The sequence below is a fragment of the Vespula pensylvanica genome, chromosome 16 (assembly GCF_014466175.1).
Source record: "Vespula pensylvanica isolate Volc-1 chromosome 16, ASM1446617v1, whole genome shotgun sequence".
NCBI lineage: Eukaryota > Metazoa > Arthropoda > Insecta > Hymenoptera > Vespidae > Vespula > Vespula pensylvanica.
The window spans coordinates 4,582,667-4,597,278 of NC_057700.1; the positions used below are offsets into that span (position 1 = coordinate 4,582,667).

Consider the following 14,612-nt stretch of genomic DNA (forward strand, 5'->3'; position numbering starts at 1 on the left):
TGATCATGATAATAAAATAATTAAAAAAGTTAATTTTTTTTATACAAATTATATCGATTATATGATAATAAAAATTCTAAAAAACAATCAATGTAATAGTAGTAAATTTCATAAAATTAAAAAAATAGAAACTACATCATCGCCATATTTATTCCTTATAGAAATGCCTATAAGAAATCTAGGGAATATTTTTAAATAATGATTACAATTATTTAAACAATTTGATAGGTTTATGGTTTTATGGAACAGTTCTATAATACGAAAATTTTCGTTTGATATTAGAATTAGGTAGAAAAAATACATGAATAACATTTTTCTTTCATTTATCTAGTATTATCTAGATAAAAGACGTTAGATATACTACAGTTCCTACTTTTTCACTGTAAAATATATGAAAACGCATCTATATCTTTATTCAATGAGCAATTTGTACAATTTAGACACTTCGTCGAGGGAGGTTAAAAAAGAGTACAAGTGTCAACGGGAGATGACAGGCGAGGCCATGATAGCAAACAGTGATGGTGCCGACAGGAGTGCATGAAAATAAAGCAGTTATATTGATAAATGTGCTTTTATGTATATATATTACTTTCAAAATCAATCAGAAAAAGTAAATATCGTCAGTATACAATTTTGATAAATTGACATAAAGAAAAAACGGCTGATTGATGAAAAGGAAATTGAGTGTTTTGTATACATATATATAAATAATGTTTTGGTTCGATTATAACATTTGTAGTTAAAATATTCTTACTTATTCTTTTTTATCTCATAGAATCTTATTAATATGTTTGTATAATATCAGAGTAAGTATACGTTATTTCTTTTTGTATCAAATGTTAATCCAAATTTTAAATCAAGTTTGATTTGTATTTTCATAATTGCAGGTTAGATGAATTAAACAAACGCACTTTTTGCACCATGTGGATGATCATAATACATATGATAATGTTGCAATAGTATGTATTTTATTTTATAATATGTATATTCTCTCTCTTTCTCTCTTTTTCTTTCTTTAAAATAAAATATGTCAATAGATTATATATTAAATTTAGTATTTAATTTATTGCAATATCATATGTAATTAAGAGTTACATATGTTATTCACAAGTAGGACATTGTATTAGACTTACACAATATGTTTAAAAACATTTAAAATCTATGTATTTGTCATATATATATACATATGGAATATTATTTTTCTCAAATACATTATATAATGATTTTATAATAGTTATTTATTTACTCGATTAAATGCCAATTCACTATGAATGTTAGTAAAGATATCATAAAATCACTTTTTAATAGTTTCTATATATAGGAAAAATCTATCTGCTATATAATTAGATAAAATAATTATTTTTATAATATATTATTTTCTTACAGATAGTATTGTTATATAAAAACCATATAATTAATTACGTAGTATAATATCAAATTGATGTGGATCATGATTATTATTTTATTCACCATTAGCGAGGTGAATGATCTGTGATGGAGTGGATCAGTACCACTATAATATATATTATAACATGGAGTTGCTTGATATGGGGTTTCGACTCAGTTCCCCAAGTACCTCCAAAACAAGTTCCATGTGATAAAACACGGAAGGTATTCACAGAATCTTGGGGAATAATTAGTGATGGCCCTTTAGGTTCAAATTATACTCAAGATTCTCATTGTGAATGGCTTATTAAAGGTATTAACAAATAATTCTAGCGATACTTATATATTAATGATATTAATAATACATTTAAACAATAGATATTAATTTTCATTTATTTTATGCATATAGTAACAATTATACATTATTTTTCAGCAAACAACAGTCATCAATTCATTACACTTAGTTTTCGTACAATGGGTACAGAATGCAGTTACGATTATGTTTTTGTTTATGATGGAGATTCTTTTCATTCTCCACTTTTGGGTAGCTTTAGTGGCAAAACAGAACCACAACAAGTAACATCATCATCTGGTTATGTAAGTAAATTAGAAATAAAATTTAAACGAAAGAAGTTTATTCTTTATTAACAATTTATTGGTATTTTTTTAGATGTTAATATTATTATATAGTGATACGAATTATGTTTTGGATGGATTTCATGCTGAGTTTTCAGTTATGGATTGTCCTAATAATTGCACAAATCATGGAAAATGTATTAATAATACCTGTTTTTGTGAAAATGATTGGGGTGGTAAAGACTGCTCTAGAGCTTTATGTCCAGATAATTGTAATCATAATGGCATATGCGAAATAAAACGTTGTGAATGTCATGATAATTATTCTGGACAATCTTGTTCATTGCATTCGACTCATCCAGAAGGAAACAGGTATATCTTTAAATTTAGTATATAAATTTATAAATTTATAAATTTGTTATTTCTACATCTAAGCGACGTTATATATATATTAATCTATAGATTAATGGTTTCTATTATATAGATGGCATTGGTTATCGCATTCGGAAGGTGGTTTAAGACCACGTGCAGCTCATACAGCAGTTTATGTAAAGGAAACTGATTCTTTATATATATTTGGTGGCTATGATTTAAATTTTATACTTGGTGATTTAGAAGTTTATCGTTTTACAACCAGCCAGTGGGAAAATGAATATGGTATAATACTGGGTATGTACTAATATCAAATTATTATTTTTATTATTATTCTATATTTACACTTTGTAATAACTCTTGTTTATGTTTTTTTTTATCCGCAGAGGGAGCATCATCCATGGAATATTTAGATCCTATGCTTATTGCGCATGAATTAGCACAAATAGGAACAGATGCAGAAGAACAATATGGTCTCTCTAAAAAGTCATTTATTTGGAAGTTACTTAAAAGTATCGAAAATAACAATACATTAAATCTACATGACCGTGCAGCTTCTGAAGCAGGGACACATAGATGGGATAAGTTTAATAATAATTCTGATCACAGAGAACGTGAAAAGAGTAATCAAAAAGGCAATGTAAGCAGGATTGGTACAAGTACAATTAAAATTAGAAGAAATAATGATTTTGCAAAAACTCATTCAGGTCACATACGATCTAGATATTCTCAAAGTATGTCAGAAAGGTAAAATGAAACATTAATATTGTATATTTATATATTAATTATATCATATATTAATTAATTAATTTATTTATTTATTTTTTGTTATTTTTCTAAAGGTACCGTAGAGATTTTCAGAATATAAATTTACATAAAAAACATCATATCTCTAGAATAGAACAGAATGATGATGCAAATTTGGAAAAACAAAGTACAAATGAAACCACAGAAGAAAACGTATTTATAAAAGAATTTGAAGATATCAATTTAACAACTGACGAAGCATATAGAGATTCTGAAAAACAAACTGAAGAGCTGAAACCAAGTCCACGATATGGCCATGCTGCGTGCAAATACGAAGGTTAATTATTACAGGAAATTTATTAATTTAATTAATTATAAATAAAAATAAAGAATAAATTTTTTTTGTTACAGGAGGTTTTGTCATCTATGGCGGTAAAATAGAGGATGGGTCTCTGTCAAATGAACTTTGGCATTATAATGTTAATAGGCGTATTTGGACATTACGTGCTAGAAATTCTACATTCCATCCACCTCGACTTACAAGACATACTCTTACATTAGTAAATGACTATATTTATCTGTTTGGCGGTAGTACAGTGGATGGTGAATTTTCATCTAGCCTATACAAAATTAGATTGAACTTTTGTAAGTTAATGTTTTATTATGTACTTACTAATTACTAGAAAGATGTAAAATAATTCTAATCAACTTGTTGCAGCTGATTCTATATTAACAATCGAAAAATGGCAAAAAGTACGTCCCCGTGGTGGAAAGGAATTAGATGTTCGTGTTGTAGCTCATTCAACTGTTTATCACAGTGCCACTAATTCTTTACTTGTTTATGGTGGAGTCGTAGCTAGCGTAGCACGTTTCAGTAAACTTTCAGATAGGATGTTTGTTTTCCAATTGGATAGAAAAGTTTGGTCTGAAATTCATTATCCAAGAGCACATTTACGAGATACTTATGTCCCTAGAGAGCGTGCGTTTCATACGTGTAATATAATCGGTAATAAATTTTAACAGACTACGATTTTTCTAAATCAATATTTTTAAATACTATATTTAAAGTACTATATTATTTTAGGTAATTACTTGGTTGTATTTGGTGGATATTCTCATAGACACAATAAAGAAGAAATTTGTTATGACAACCAAATGTATCTTTATCATTTAGGTTGTCATACTTGGGTTAGCCATGATGTTTTAGGATTAAATGATAAAGGTATAATTTATTTAATTTAAAAAATGAAAAGAGTTTCTATATTCTATTATACATCTATATAGTATATCAATTGTAAATACACAGATTCACGTTATCCTAAACAACAAGGAGTCTTTGCGCATGCTTCGGATGTACGTAATGGAAATACTTTATTATTAGTTGGTGGTTATCATGGTAATGTAAATGCAGATTTGCTTGCTTACACTTTACCACCAATGCTTGCACCAGGAGATAACGATAATGTAGAACCAGAACAGATTTGTGCAAGACATAAAAGTTTGGTGGAATGTGCTGCAAATCCAGAATGCGGATGGTGCTCCGCAGACGAAGTATATTATATAAATTTATTATTTTATTCTTTCAATGATAATTCAAACTGTTTCTAGATTTATTATTTATATTTTGAATATAAATTCTTTAGATATGTTATGGAAGAACTATTGGTAGTAATTGTACGACGAATCTTCAAACTACACGTTGTCCTGGCGTTTGTCCTGCTTTGGGCGATTGTCATTCTTGTTTAACACATGGACAACCTGGTGGTGGTTGGGGTAAAACTTCTCGTGGTAGAAATTCAGTTTCTAATAAATTAAATCTTGGAACTTGTACATGGTGCGTTCAGAATGCACGATGTCATCATAAGGATGATAATTATGGGGTTTGTGGCCTTCGAGATGATACTCCTTCACAAATACCAGGTTGGTGGGGATCAAAGGGAACAGAAATTACACAGGTCGCAGAATGTCGCGAAATGGACAAAAGACCGGGTTTAACATTTTTAAAATATAAGCCTCCAGTTAATTTTAGTCAACCTGATTCTGTAACAATAGTCAATGCGACTACAGTTGATTTCAATGTACCATCCATGCAAGGAGCAAAAACAGAATCAGCTTTAGGTGGAGAGATGATTGCTAGATTAACAGGCTTCTTGAGATTACCAGAGTATTTTTGGCATAGCACGATTGAACATTTAAAAATATGTGTTAGTTATAATAGTGCAACACTTCATATATCGCGAAATGATAATTCACAAAAATTGGTAAATTTTAATATAAATATATAATATTTCTTTTTACGTATAATGCATATATATATATATATATATATATATATATATATATATATATGATAAGAATATATATAGTTAATATACCTTGAATTTCTAATATTTTTAGGAATTAGTTGCAAATTTAACCGCTGAAACATCTCAATGCATTCCTACTAAATGGTCAAGTGGACAACAAATGATATTGCAATCTGGACGTTATCTTCTTGATTTTGAATCAAAAAGAATGGTTACAACAAGTTACGCATATGCTAGTAAGATGGAAATTACACATAGTAAAAGAATGGAAAATCCAAAAGTTTTTACTTTTGAATATCTTGAACCATATCAAAATGGATCTTGTAATCAGTACAAAAATTGTCTTCATTGCTTGATAGATTCTTCATGCGGTTGGTGTGATATCACTAATAAATGTCTTTCACGTTCTATTAATGAAACAGAGAGTTGTGCAACTGATGTAGAAATAGATGAAAATGACGATCCGATTCGCGAATGGCATTATTTAACAATTACTCCATCAGCTTGCTCAAATTGTTCCAATTATATTTCATGCGAATCATGCGTTGGTAGCAACTTATGTGAATGGTGGACAGAAGAAGCTCGATGTGCAAGAATAGGTAGATTACCTAATGCTGTTGTTAGCATAGATCAATGCCCAATACCTTGCAGACAAAGATCAAATTGTACACAATGTTTGGATGAACGTGGAAGATGTGTATGGTGCGAAGCAACACAAGAGTGTTTTTCATTCTCTGTATATACGTCAGAGTATCAATTCGGTTTGTGCAGAGAATGGATGGATCAAGCAGGTTTAATGGGAGTGACATCCAGATCTGGTTCATCATTGACAAGTAACGATCAATGTAAAAGTTGTAGCCGGCATACAAATTGTTCTAGTTGTTTACATTCGCTGAGTTGCGGTTGGTGTTATAGTTTAGAAAATCCAATTATGGGAGTTTGTGTACAGGGAGATTTTAATCGAGCTCATATCAATTGTAGTTTAATTATGAACGAATATCTAAATACTACTCTTGAAGCTGATGAGTCAGGATGGGCATATGCTCAATGTCCCGATGTTGATGAATGTGATTTAGGTCTACACGATTGTCACCCTAATGCAGTTTGTACAAATACACATGGTAGTTATAGCTGCCAGTGTAAACGAGGTTTTAATGGCGATGGCAAAGAAAATTGTACGAAAACATGTTATGAAAAATGTATTAATGGATATTGCAGTGAAGCACCTGATTACAAATGTGAATGTAATCTTGGATGGACTGGACCAGATTGTAGAACAAATTGTGGTTGCTATAATCATTCCACTTGTCTTCAAGGACCAGATATATGTGATGAATGTCAAAATTGGACCACTGGTAAATATTGTGAAGAATGTAAAGCGGGTAGTTATGGCAATGCTACAACAATAATAGGTTGTAAAAAGTGCAATTGTAATGAACACGGAGATAAAGATTTGGATATTTGCGATCGACAAACTGGCATTTGTTTCTGTCGCGATAATACAGAAGGTGATATGTGTCAAAGGTGTAAAAAAGGATATTATGGCGATCCCAAAAATGGAGGAATGTGTTATTATGGTTGTATGTCTAGAGGAATGCTGAATGGAGAAGGAAAAGGTAAACAAGGCCTTGGTAGTAGACATTCACAAATGTCTCCATGGGAAACTCATTTTGGCGAATCGTTAACAAGGGAATGTTTATGGATTGTTAGTCCAAATAACGATCTCTCACCTGATACAACAACTATTGGTATACAAAGTGTAATTCAATTTACGATACAAGATGATATCAATGTCAGTTGTCAAGAGAACAGTGTCTATGTATATGATGGTCTTCCTGAATTCGTTTCATCTTCCAGTAATCATCAAAATCAATTAGTTGGAGTTTATTGCACAGAAAGTACGGATTATCCTGTAACAGTGGAAGCTAAATCTGGATTCCTCACTGTTCATTACAAACAACTGGATGAAGTTGAAGGATTTAATGCAAGCTATATTGTAATGACATGTGACAATTGTCCTAAAAATCGAGTCTGTAGAAATAATAATTGTTTATGCAAGTCGGGTTTCGTTGGTATTGACTGTAACATCGAATTATGTCCAAATAATTGCACTTCATCAAGAAAACAAGGAATTTGTGATAAAGGATATGGCCGTTGCGTTTGTTCATCCGGCTTTGGTGGAAATGATTGTTCGATTAAAATTAAAGAACATCAACTAGTTTTCACGGAATTATTTAATTCAGAATATCTTGCTGATCATTTAGATCATTTAAGAAAAACATTACCACGTTTTGGACATAGTTTAGTTGCTGATAGAAGGGGTAGTCTTTGGATGTTTGGTGGATATTCTCTTAGTCATGGACCATTGAACGACATTAGACTCTTTGATACTAAGAATAATACATGGATGCCTGTAACTGTAGAATCTACATCAGAAGCATCAATGCCTCAAGGCAGATATTTCCATGCTGCTGAAATAGTTCATAGTAGACAACAGATATATGTATATGGTGGATTATCTATGAAAGAAAAAGATATTCCAGGCTTATCCAATAATACATTGGAAGATTTTTGGAAATTCAGTCTTCAAAATCAAAGATGGAGTCAAATTGTGCAAAACGAATTCAAAAGAGAACCACCACCTTTAGCAGGACATACATTAACTTTGCGTAGAGATGGGGAATCAGAAAGTTTATTATTAATTGGTGGATTTAGTCCAAAATATGGATATCTAGATACTGTATGGGAATTTAATTTAGAAACTGAAACTTGGGATACGATAAGTACAAATGGAAATGGTCCTTTAGTAATTTATGGGCATTCAACGGTATACCATAGTAAATCTGATAGTTTTTATGTATTTGGTGGTTGCACCTATGTTATTAATAGGACTTTTATTTCAAATAAGCTTTATGCTTTAAATTATAGAAATCGTAGATGGTCTATATTACCACCATTTGAGGATGATTTCACTGATGGCAGCAGCTTAGTTAGTATTTGTTATATTATTAAAATCTATTATATATAATCAAAAAATTTCAAAGGACTTAATAGTTATAAAATATCTTTTACAATTAATTACAGCCGCAAGCTAGATTTCTTCACTCAGCTGTTACAACTGAAGAATATATGGTAATATTTGGCGGTCGACAGAATCCCCGCAATACTTCTGATTCTCTAATAGCATATAAGTATTCATGCAACTTATGGATTCGATTAATTACCAATGATATGGAAATAATTGGTAATCCACCACCACCATCATATGCACATGCTATGACACATGCAGATCCAGAATCAAATGCTATATATGTTGTTGGTGGTTTCGACGGTGGTATTAAGAGTCATGTTACTTTAATCAATATACCTGAAGACTTATGCAATCTTTGGACAAATAAAGTTGCATGCAGAAAATATTTTGGTTGTTCCTTCTGTTCTGTTACTACAATTGTAGGAAATAATGCTTCTTTTTGTTTTTCCAACGAAGTATCACTTAATAGAGGCGATAAGTAAGTTTTTTCTTGTAAACAAATATAATTTGTTATAATAAATTTGATGTCCTTATCTTTTTATTTTAGATGTGATATTAATGTGACTCAAGCACAAAGATCGAATGGAGTATTTTGCAATTCTGATTGGATGACCAGTAGAAAATGTCAGAACTTTAAAACTTGTGCAGAATGTTTAGCTGAATGGCCGTATTATAAAAATACTGAACCTATTTGCAAATGGTGCACAAATTGTTCACATGGTAAATGTATACCACATGAAAAAATTTGTGATGAGCAAAACAAGTGCAATGTCCGACAAATACCAATAAATGACGTTAACCAATGTGGAGAATTGCAATGCTCAGCTAGTGATTGTGAGAAGTGTAATAATCTTGAAAATTGTGTATGGACAAGACAAGTTTTAAAAACTTGTAAGTAGTATGACATCTATTATTTCATTATGACTATAAGAATTATCATCACAGTATCATTTTTTTAGCTGAGTTAGGGGTGAAAGTAACAGGTGAGCCTATATATGACTGGAATTGTGTACCAGAAGATATTTTCGAAAGGTCAAGTATAAAAATGAGTAGCACTCAGTGTGAAAAAAGATGTGCAGAACACAAAGACTGTAGAAGTTGTCTAAAGGGAACAGGAGCTGAAGGAGGTTGGCAACAATGTAGATGGTCTACACAACTTAATGAAGTTTGTGTCATATATAACATAATTAATATTATATAAATATTAAACATGAGTAATACACATTGAAAATTTTATAGTGTATTTCACCATCATATCAACCACTTTATTGTGCTGGTGGAGTGTGTGGATTAGTATTACGCAATTCAGATATAGACCATTGTCCAGAACCATGTTCAGTCTTTATGCAATGTAGTACATGTTTAAAACATTCTCATTGTGGTTGGTGTTCTATGGATTCTGCTAATATAACTGGACAGGGTATTTGTACAGAAGGATCTTTAGAAGCACCTACAGAACATCCAGCAGGTGGAACTTGTGAAATGATTTATTATGAACAGTTCTCTCATACTGAGCCACGTAAGGCGATTTTTTGAAAATAAATGAAATTGTGAAAGTATTATGAAAGAACTACTGCATGTTATTGTTATAGTTTTATTTTTATTATTACAGCAATTTTAACTACTTTATTTCCACATCGCTTAGAATTTGTACCTCAGGACAGTGTTACAATGACTTTATCTAATTTTCTGGTCAAATCACCATTTTCTTGGCATTATGTGCGCTGCCCAATGGAGAATGAATGTCTAAATGGCCATCATACATGTTCACCAAAAAGTGAAAAATGTTTGGACTTAATTGAAGGATTTGAATGCATGTGTGGAGATGGATATAAAACAGAAACGTAATTTCTCTTTTCTCTAAAGTACATTATTATTGTATATATATTACATGAAATGATTCTTCTTTTTTATAGCACATGGTCATTTAATGAATCTGGGAGGTAAATATCACATATTTTTTTCTTCTAGTTGCAAATAACTTATTTCCATGTGAATAAGATTTTAAGATGTAATATTATATTTTCAGGAAAATTTGCGTGCCAACATGTACGCAAGGTTGCGTACGAGGTACATGTGTTGAACCAAATATTTGCCGTTGTGATTTTGGTTATGTGGGAGCTAATTGTTCCATTCAATGTCAATGCAATAGTCATAGTAATTGTGCAGGACCAGATAAATTAGATGTATGTTTAGAGTGCCATAATAATACAATGGGACCTCAATGCAGTAAATGTTTGCCTTTATATGTTGGAAATCCTGCAGACAATGGACAATGTATACCATGCTTGGAATATTGTAATGGACATACACGTATATGTATTAATGAAAGCATGACCGTTCCGGTAATATTTATGTAGACACGGAAATTGATAGATAAAAATCCACTTATTTTGTATAATAAAATTAAAATTTGTTTTTAGGATCCTAACTCTGTCGACAAAATGTCCATAGAATTATTGAAGAGACAATTGGTGGAGGGTCCTATAGCAAAAGCTAAATGTGTAAATTGTGGAAACAACACAAAAGGTGATAAATGCGGGGAATGTATGGTGGGTTATTTCAGAGGAACAGAAGATTTACGTGATATTTGTCGTCCGTGAGTATTTTGCAAAGATAATATAAATATATATAACATTATAAATGAAAAAATAATTTATCTGGATATTTGATATACAGTTGTGAATGTCATGGCCATGGATTCACTTGTGACCCAGTGACTGGTGAAAAATGTAACTGTGGCAACAACACAGAGAGTGAACCATCTTGCACTAGTGGTCCTATGAAAGCTACAAATATGGGTGGTACACCATGTTGGATGGTTCAATGCAGTAAGTGTAGAGAAAACTATGCAGGAACACCAACCATGGGCCATCAATGTTATAAAACTGTCACAGTTGATAACAAAATGTGCTTTGACTCTAAATTAATAGGTAAGTTTGACCATGTTTACCATCGTTTTAATATAGTATTTGCATTTTATACTTTTTATCGCGTTTTGCATTTAAACTTTGATCAAGTATTATTCTTGTTGCAACTTTCTGTTCTGTCTGGAGGATTGTATGGTTCGTACACCTCCAATTATGAATTATCTATTTCATATAGCCACTTTTTTCATAAGCTGTATATTATCATAAAATGTATATTAATAAATTTTAGATGAGTGCAAGATGAAACCAAAACCATTGAATCCTGGACAAACTGTTTTTTATATGGTACAACCTCGATTCATGAATGTAGATATTAGAGTGATGGTTGATGTTACGCAAGGTGCCTTGGATCTTTTTTTAAGTCCTCGCGATGACTCGTTCGTTGTTACATTAAATTCCTCGACAGGTTATCAAGATGTAAGTCCTTTTTTTATATTTTGTATCAAATATGTTATAGTTTTGTATTTAAATTATTATAAGAAATATATTATTTTTACTTTAGGTTGAATTGGATAGCAGATTTAAATGTACGGATAAATGCAAAGATCATCATGATTCATGGTTAGAAGATCCACAACGTACTAAAATCAGGATTGTGAAACTTCATTCACGTAATTCTTTCCCTTTTTCAACTAATAATAGTACTGCAAAACCAAATTGGAATGACAATCGTTATATAGTAATAGAACGTTATGCAGAAAGCTTGGCTACATTCATGACGATCGAAAAAAGAAATACATTTTTAATAATCAGGAATCTGACAAATCGATTAGTGCTAACTCTACCACAAGATAAACATGAACTTGGTCAAACTAAATTTCATATTGCACTGAGAGCGATCGATACGTACAATCCAGATGCTAGTAGTAGAGCTGCGTATGGGATGATCTTTTTTAGACAAGATCAATTACACATTGATCTTTTTGTTTTTTTCTCCGTTTTCTTTTCTTGTTTCTTTCTTTTCTTAGCTGCTTGTGTTGTAGCATGGAAAACTAAACAGGCAGCTGATGTACGTAGAGCGCGGAGAAGACATGTCGTCGAAATGTTACATATGGCTAAGAGGCCATTTGCTACGGTTACTATTCTTTATGATCGAGATGGGAACAATTGTAGTCCAAGTTCACCACAACGCAAGAATAGACGTAATAGAGCTATAAGTTTTCACAATGATGTCAGGCCGGTTGCGGTAGAACCGACTGATGATGGTGTTGCAGCTGTAGCTACAGTATTCATCAAACTACCTGGTGGACAGCAAGCTCCTGTTAAATTAGCTCTTGGTAGTTCATTAATACTTCTAACTAGAGTCTATCCGGTTAATAGCAGAGTGTTCCTAAGGCGTAGAAACAGTCATGCATAAGATCAGGTTTGTATGGTTACGTATGTAAATTAATTTTTTTGAAATCATTTTTCTTTGATATTATTGAAACTTCTATAACTAAATTCAAATGCATCATTTTATAATGCTGTATGATATTATTTTTTTTCTGTAATTTTATGTATATTTCCATTAGAAGTAATTTTGGGCATTCATTAATAAGAATCTCCTTTAACGAATAAACTCTAATATTGTATTATAATATATAAAAAATATATATATGAGCGGGAAGAAAGTAGAATATAATATATTGTCACATCATTCTGAACGGAGACTGTATGTTTGTATATAATACTGTATAATTATGTATTAATTCATATCCAACATCTTTTTGTAGAAATACATTTTACATTATGTGATATGTCTTAAATCATATGCTCCTTGTCAATTGATAATACGTAATTTTACATATTTTACTGCATATGCTTTTATTGAAATTAAGTTATTCTCTCTGCAATAAACGAATAAAAGGATATAAATCAAAGAAAGTCAAAAAAGTAATTGCTATTATTTAACTCGATCACGGATCTCATTTAATATTAAAACATGAAGAAAGTGGAAACACACTGCTTACATTCATAAATGTTCAAATTCAATTTAGAAAATTTGCATACAATACAATGTCTTTTAATGCTGATATTTTTAAACTTTATTTGTTACTTTACAAGTAAATTGTATGCTATAATGAATGAACAAAGTTATTGTAAACAATTCAACATTCATATTGAACTTCGTATTGAATTCTTATATTGAAATTTTTATTATTACTCGTGTTTATATTCAAAATTTTTTTTATAGTAATAATTTAAATATTTAAGCTTTGTTTGTTTTTTTATAAATCAGATATATTAATTAATTTTAATTCTGTACACATTACCATCAGTGAATGTAGGATCTAAGTCAGTATTTGGGTTGCATGATATAAAACTGTGCATGTAAAGATATAAATACTTCATAAAAATTCCTGTGCCAAATTATAATTAAAATTTTAAAAATTTTTTGTATATCATAATTTATAATTACAGAATAAGTTATCGTGATCAGTATTAAAATAACTCACTTATATTTCTGATTTTACGAAGAAAATATTTTTATGAAAAACTGTACATCTATTAATAAGATTAATAATCCATTTCTAATTAATAATGCATTATGTAATCAAAAATAATTTTTTATAATTTTTATAACTTTTTTTTTATATAATTAGAAAAAAATGGAAATCGAAAAGGAATAGTTTTAAATGCAAATTTTACAAATTATTACTTTGTATAGTAAAAGCTACCAAATTGTAAATTTTTATTAAGGATGTACGATAAAATATGAAAGAGCATATGTGAAAATTCTTCAGTTTTATTGATATTGATAAGATAAAATGTGTAAAATTTAAAATACTAATTCCATTTAAAAATAATAAGTTAGGATTATATGTTAATCAAAATATATACACACAAACATGAATATTTTAACTGTATTGCTAATAAGAACTGAAAAGCTACTAGTAAAAGACATTAGAACAGATATGTATAGCTAAATATCTGCAATACATGTATGAATAATATATCAAAAATTCTCTTTGTTATTAAAGATAATACTCTTTCATTAATTATTAAATGAACAAACGAATAATATAACATATGTATATCTGATATGTTGAATCTCAATATCTTATATTTTTATATATCTTATTAACTTAGATTCATTATATATTATTTTGATATTTTTAAAGTTTTAATATATTTTTTTAATAATCAATTAATTTCTGGATTTTTTGTCTAAATGCTCATATGATGCTCTACAAAAAATGTAAGTTTTTAGATATTAACTATCTATGGATATTTACACATATTTATATATTTAAACTGAACAATTGAAACAAGTTTGCATCTTAA

The 14,612-nt window shown here is 30.0% G+C and overlaps 1 protein-coding gene across 2 annotated transcripts; it reads left to right on the top strand.

The window, feature by feature from the left end:
- The first annotated feature begins 251 nt into the window (after positions 1-251).
- On the top strand, positions 252-14,404 carry LOC122634777 (multiple epidermal growth factor-like domains protein 8). Of its 2 annotated transcripts, XM_043824065.1 has the most exons (26): positions 252-806; positions 888-959; positions 1,387-1,699; positions 1,820-1,983; positions 2,057-2,334; positions 2,447-2,631; positions 2,721-3,081; positions 3,177-3,418; positions 3,493-3,726; positions 3,800-4,087; positions 4,166-4,303; positions 4,388-4,632; positions 4,725-5,342; positions 5,479-8,376; positions 8,472-8,896; positions 8,966-9,309; positions 9,378-9,583; positions 9,658-9,937; positions 10,031-10,262; positions 10,335-10,361; positions 10,448-10,763; positions 10,842-11,017; positions 11,098-11,351; positions 11,475-11,483; positions 11,578-11,765; positions 11,851-14,404. In XM_043824065.1, exons 3-26 carry the CDS (start codon positions 1,495-1,497, stop codon positions 12,703-12,705), a joined length of 9,168 nt encoding a protein of 3,055 aa, XP_043680000.1. In that variant the 5' UTR covers positions 252-806; positions 888-959; positions 1,387-1,494; the 3' UTR covers positions 12,706-14,404. The 2 variants fall into 2 exon arrangements, with proteins under 2 accessions (XP_043680000.1, XP_043680001.1); XM_043824066.1 differs by lacking the exon at positions 11,475-11,483 and having other exon boundaries at positions 253-806; positions 11,851-14,403.
- The last annotated feature ends 208 nt before the right edge of the window (positions 14,405-14,612 follow it).

Excerpts from the sequence above, each read along its gene's own strand:
- LOC122634777 (XM_043824065.1), top strand. The coding sequence starts at position 1,495 with ATGGAGTGGATCAGTACCACTATAATATATATTATAACATGGAGTTGC. Across the intron at positions 10,362-10,447 it reads TCATTTAATGAATCTGGGAG|GAAAATTTGCGTGCCAACAT; the intron begins GTAAATATCACA and ends TTATATTTTCAG. Across the intron at positions 11,018-11,097 it reads TTACGTGATATTTGTCGTCC|TTGTGAATGTCATGGCCATG; the intron begins GTGAGTATTTTG and ends TTTGATATACAG.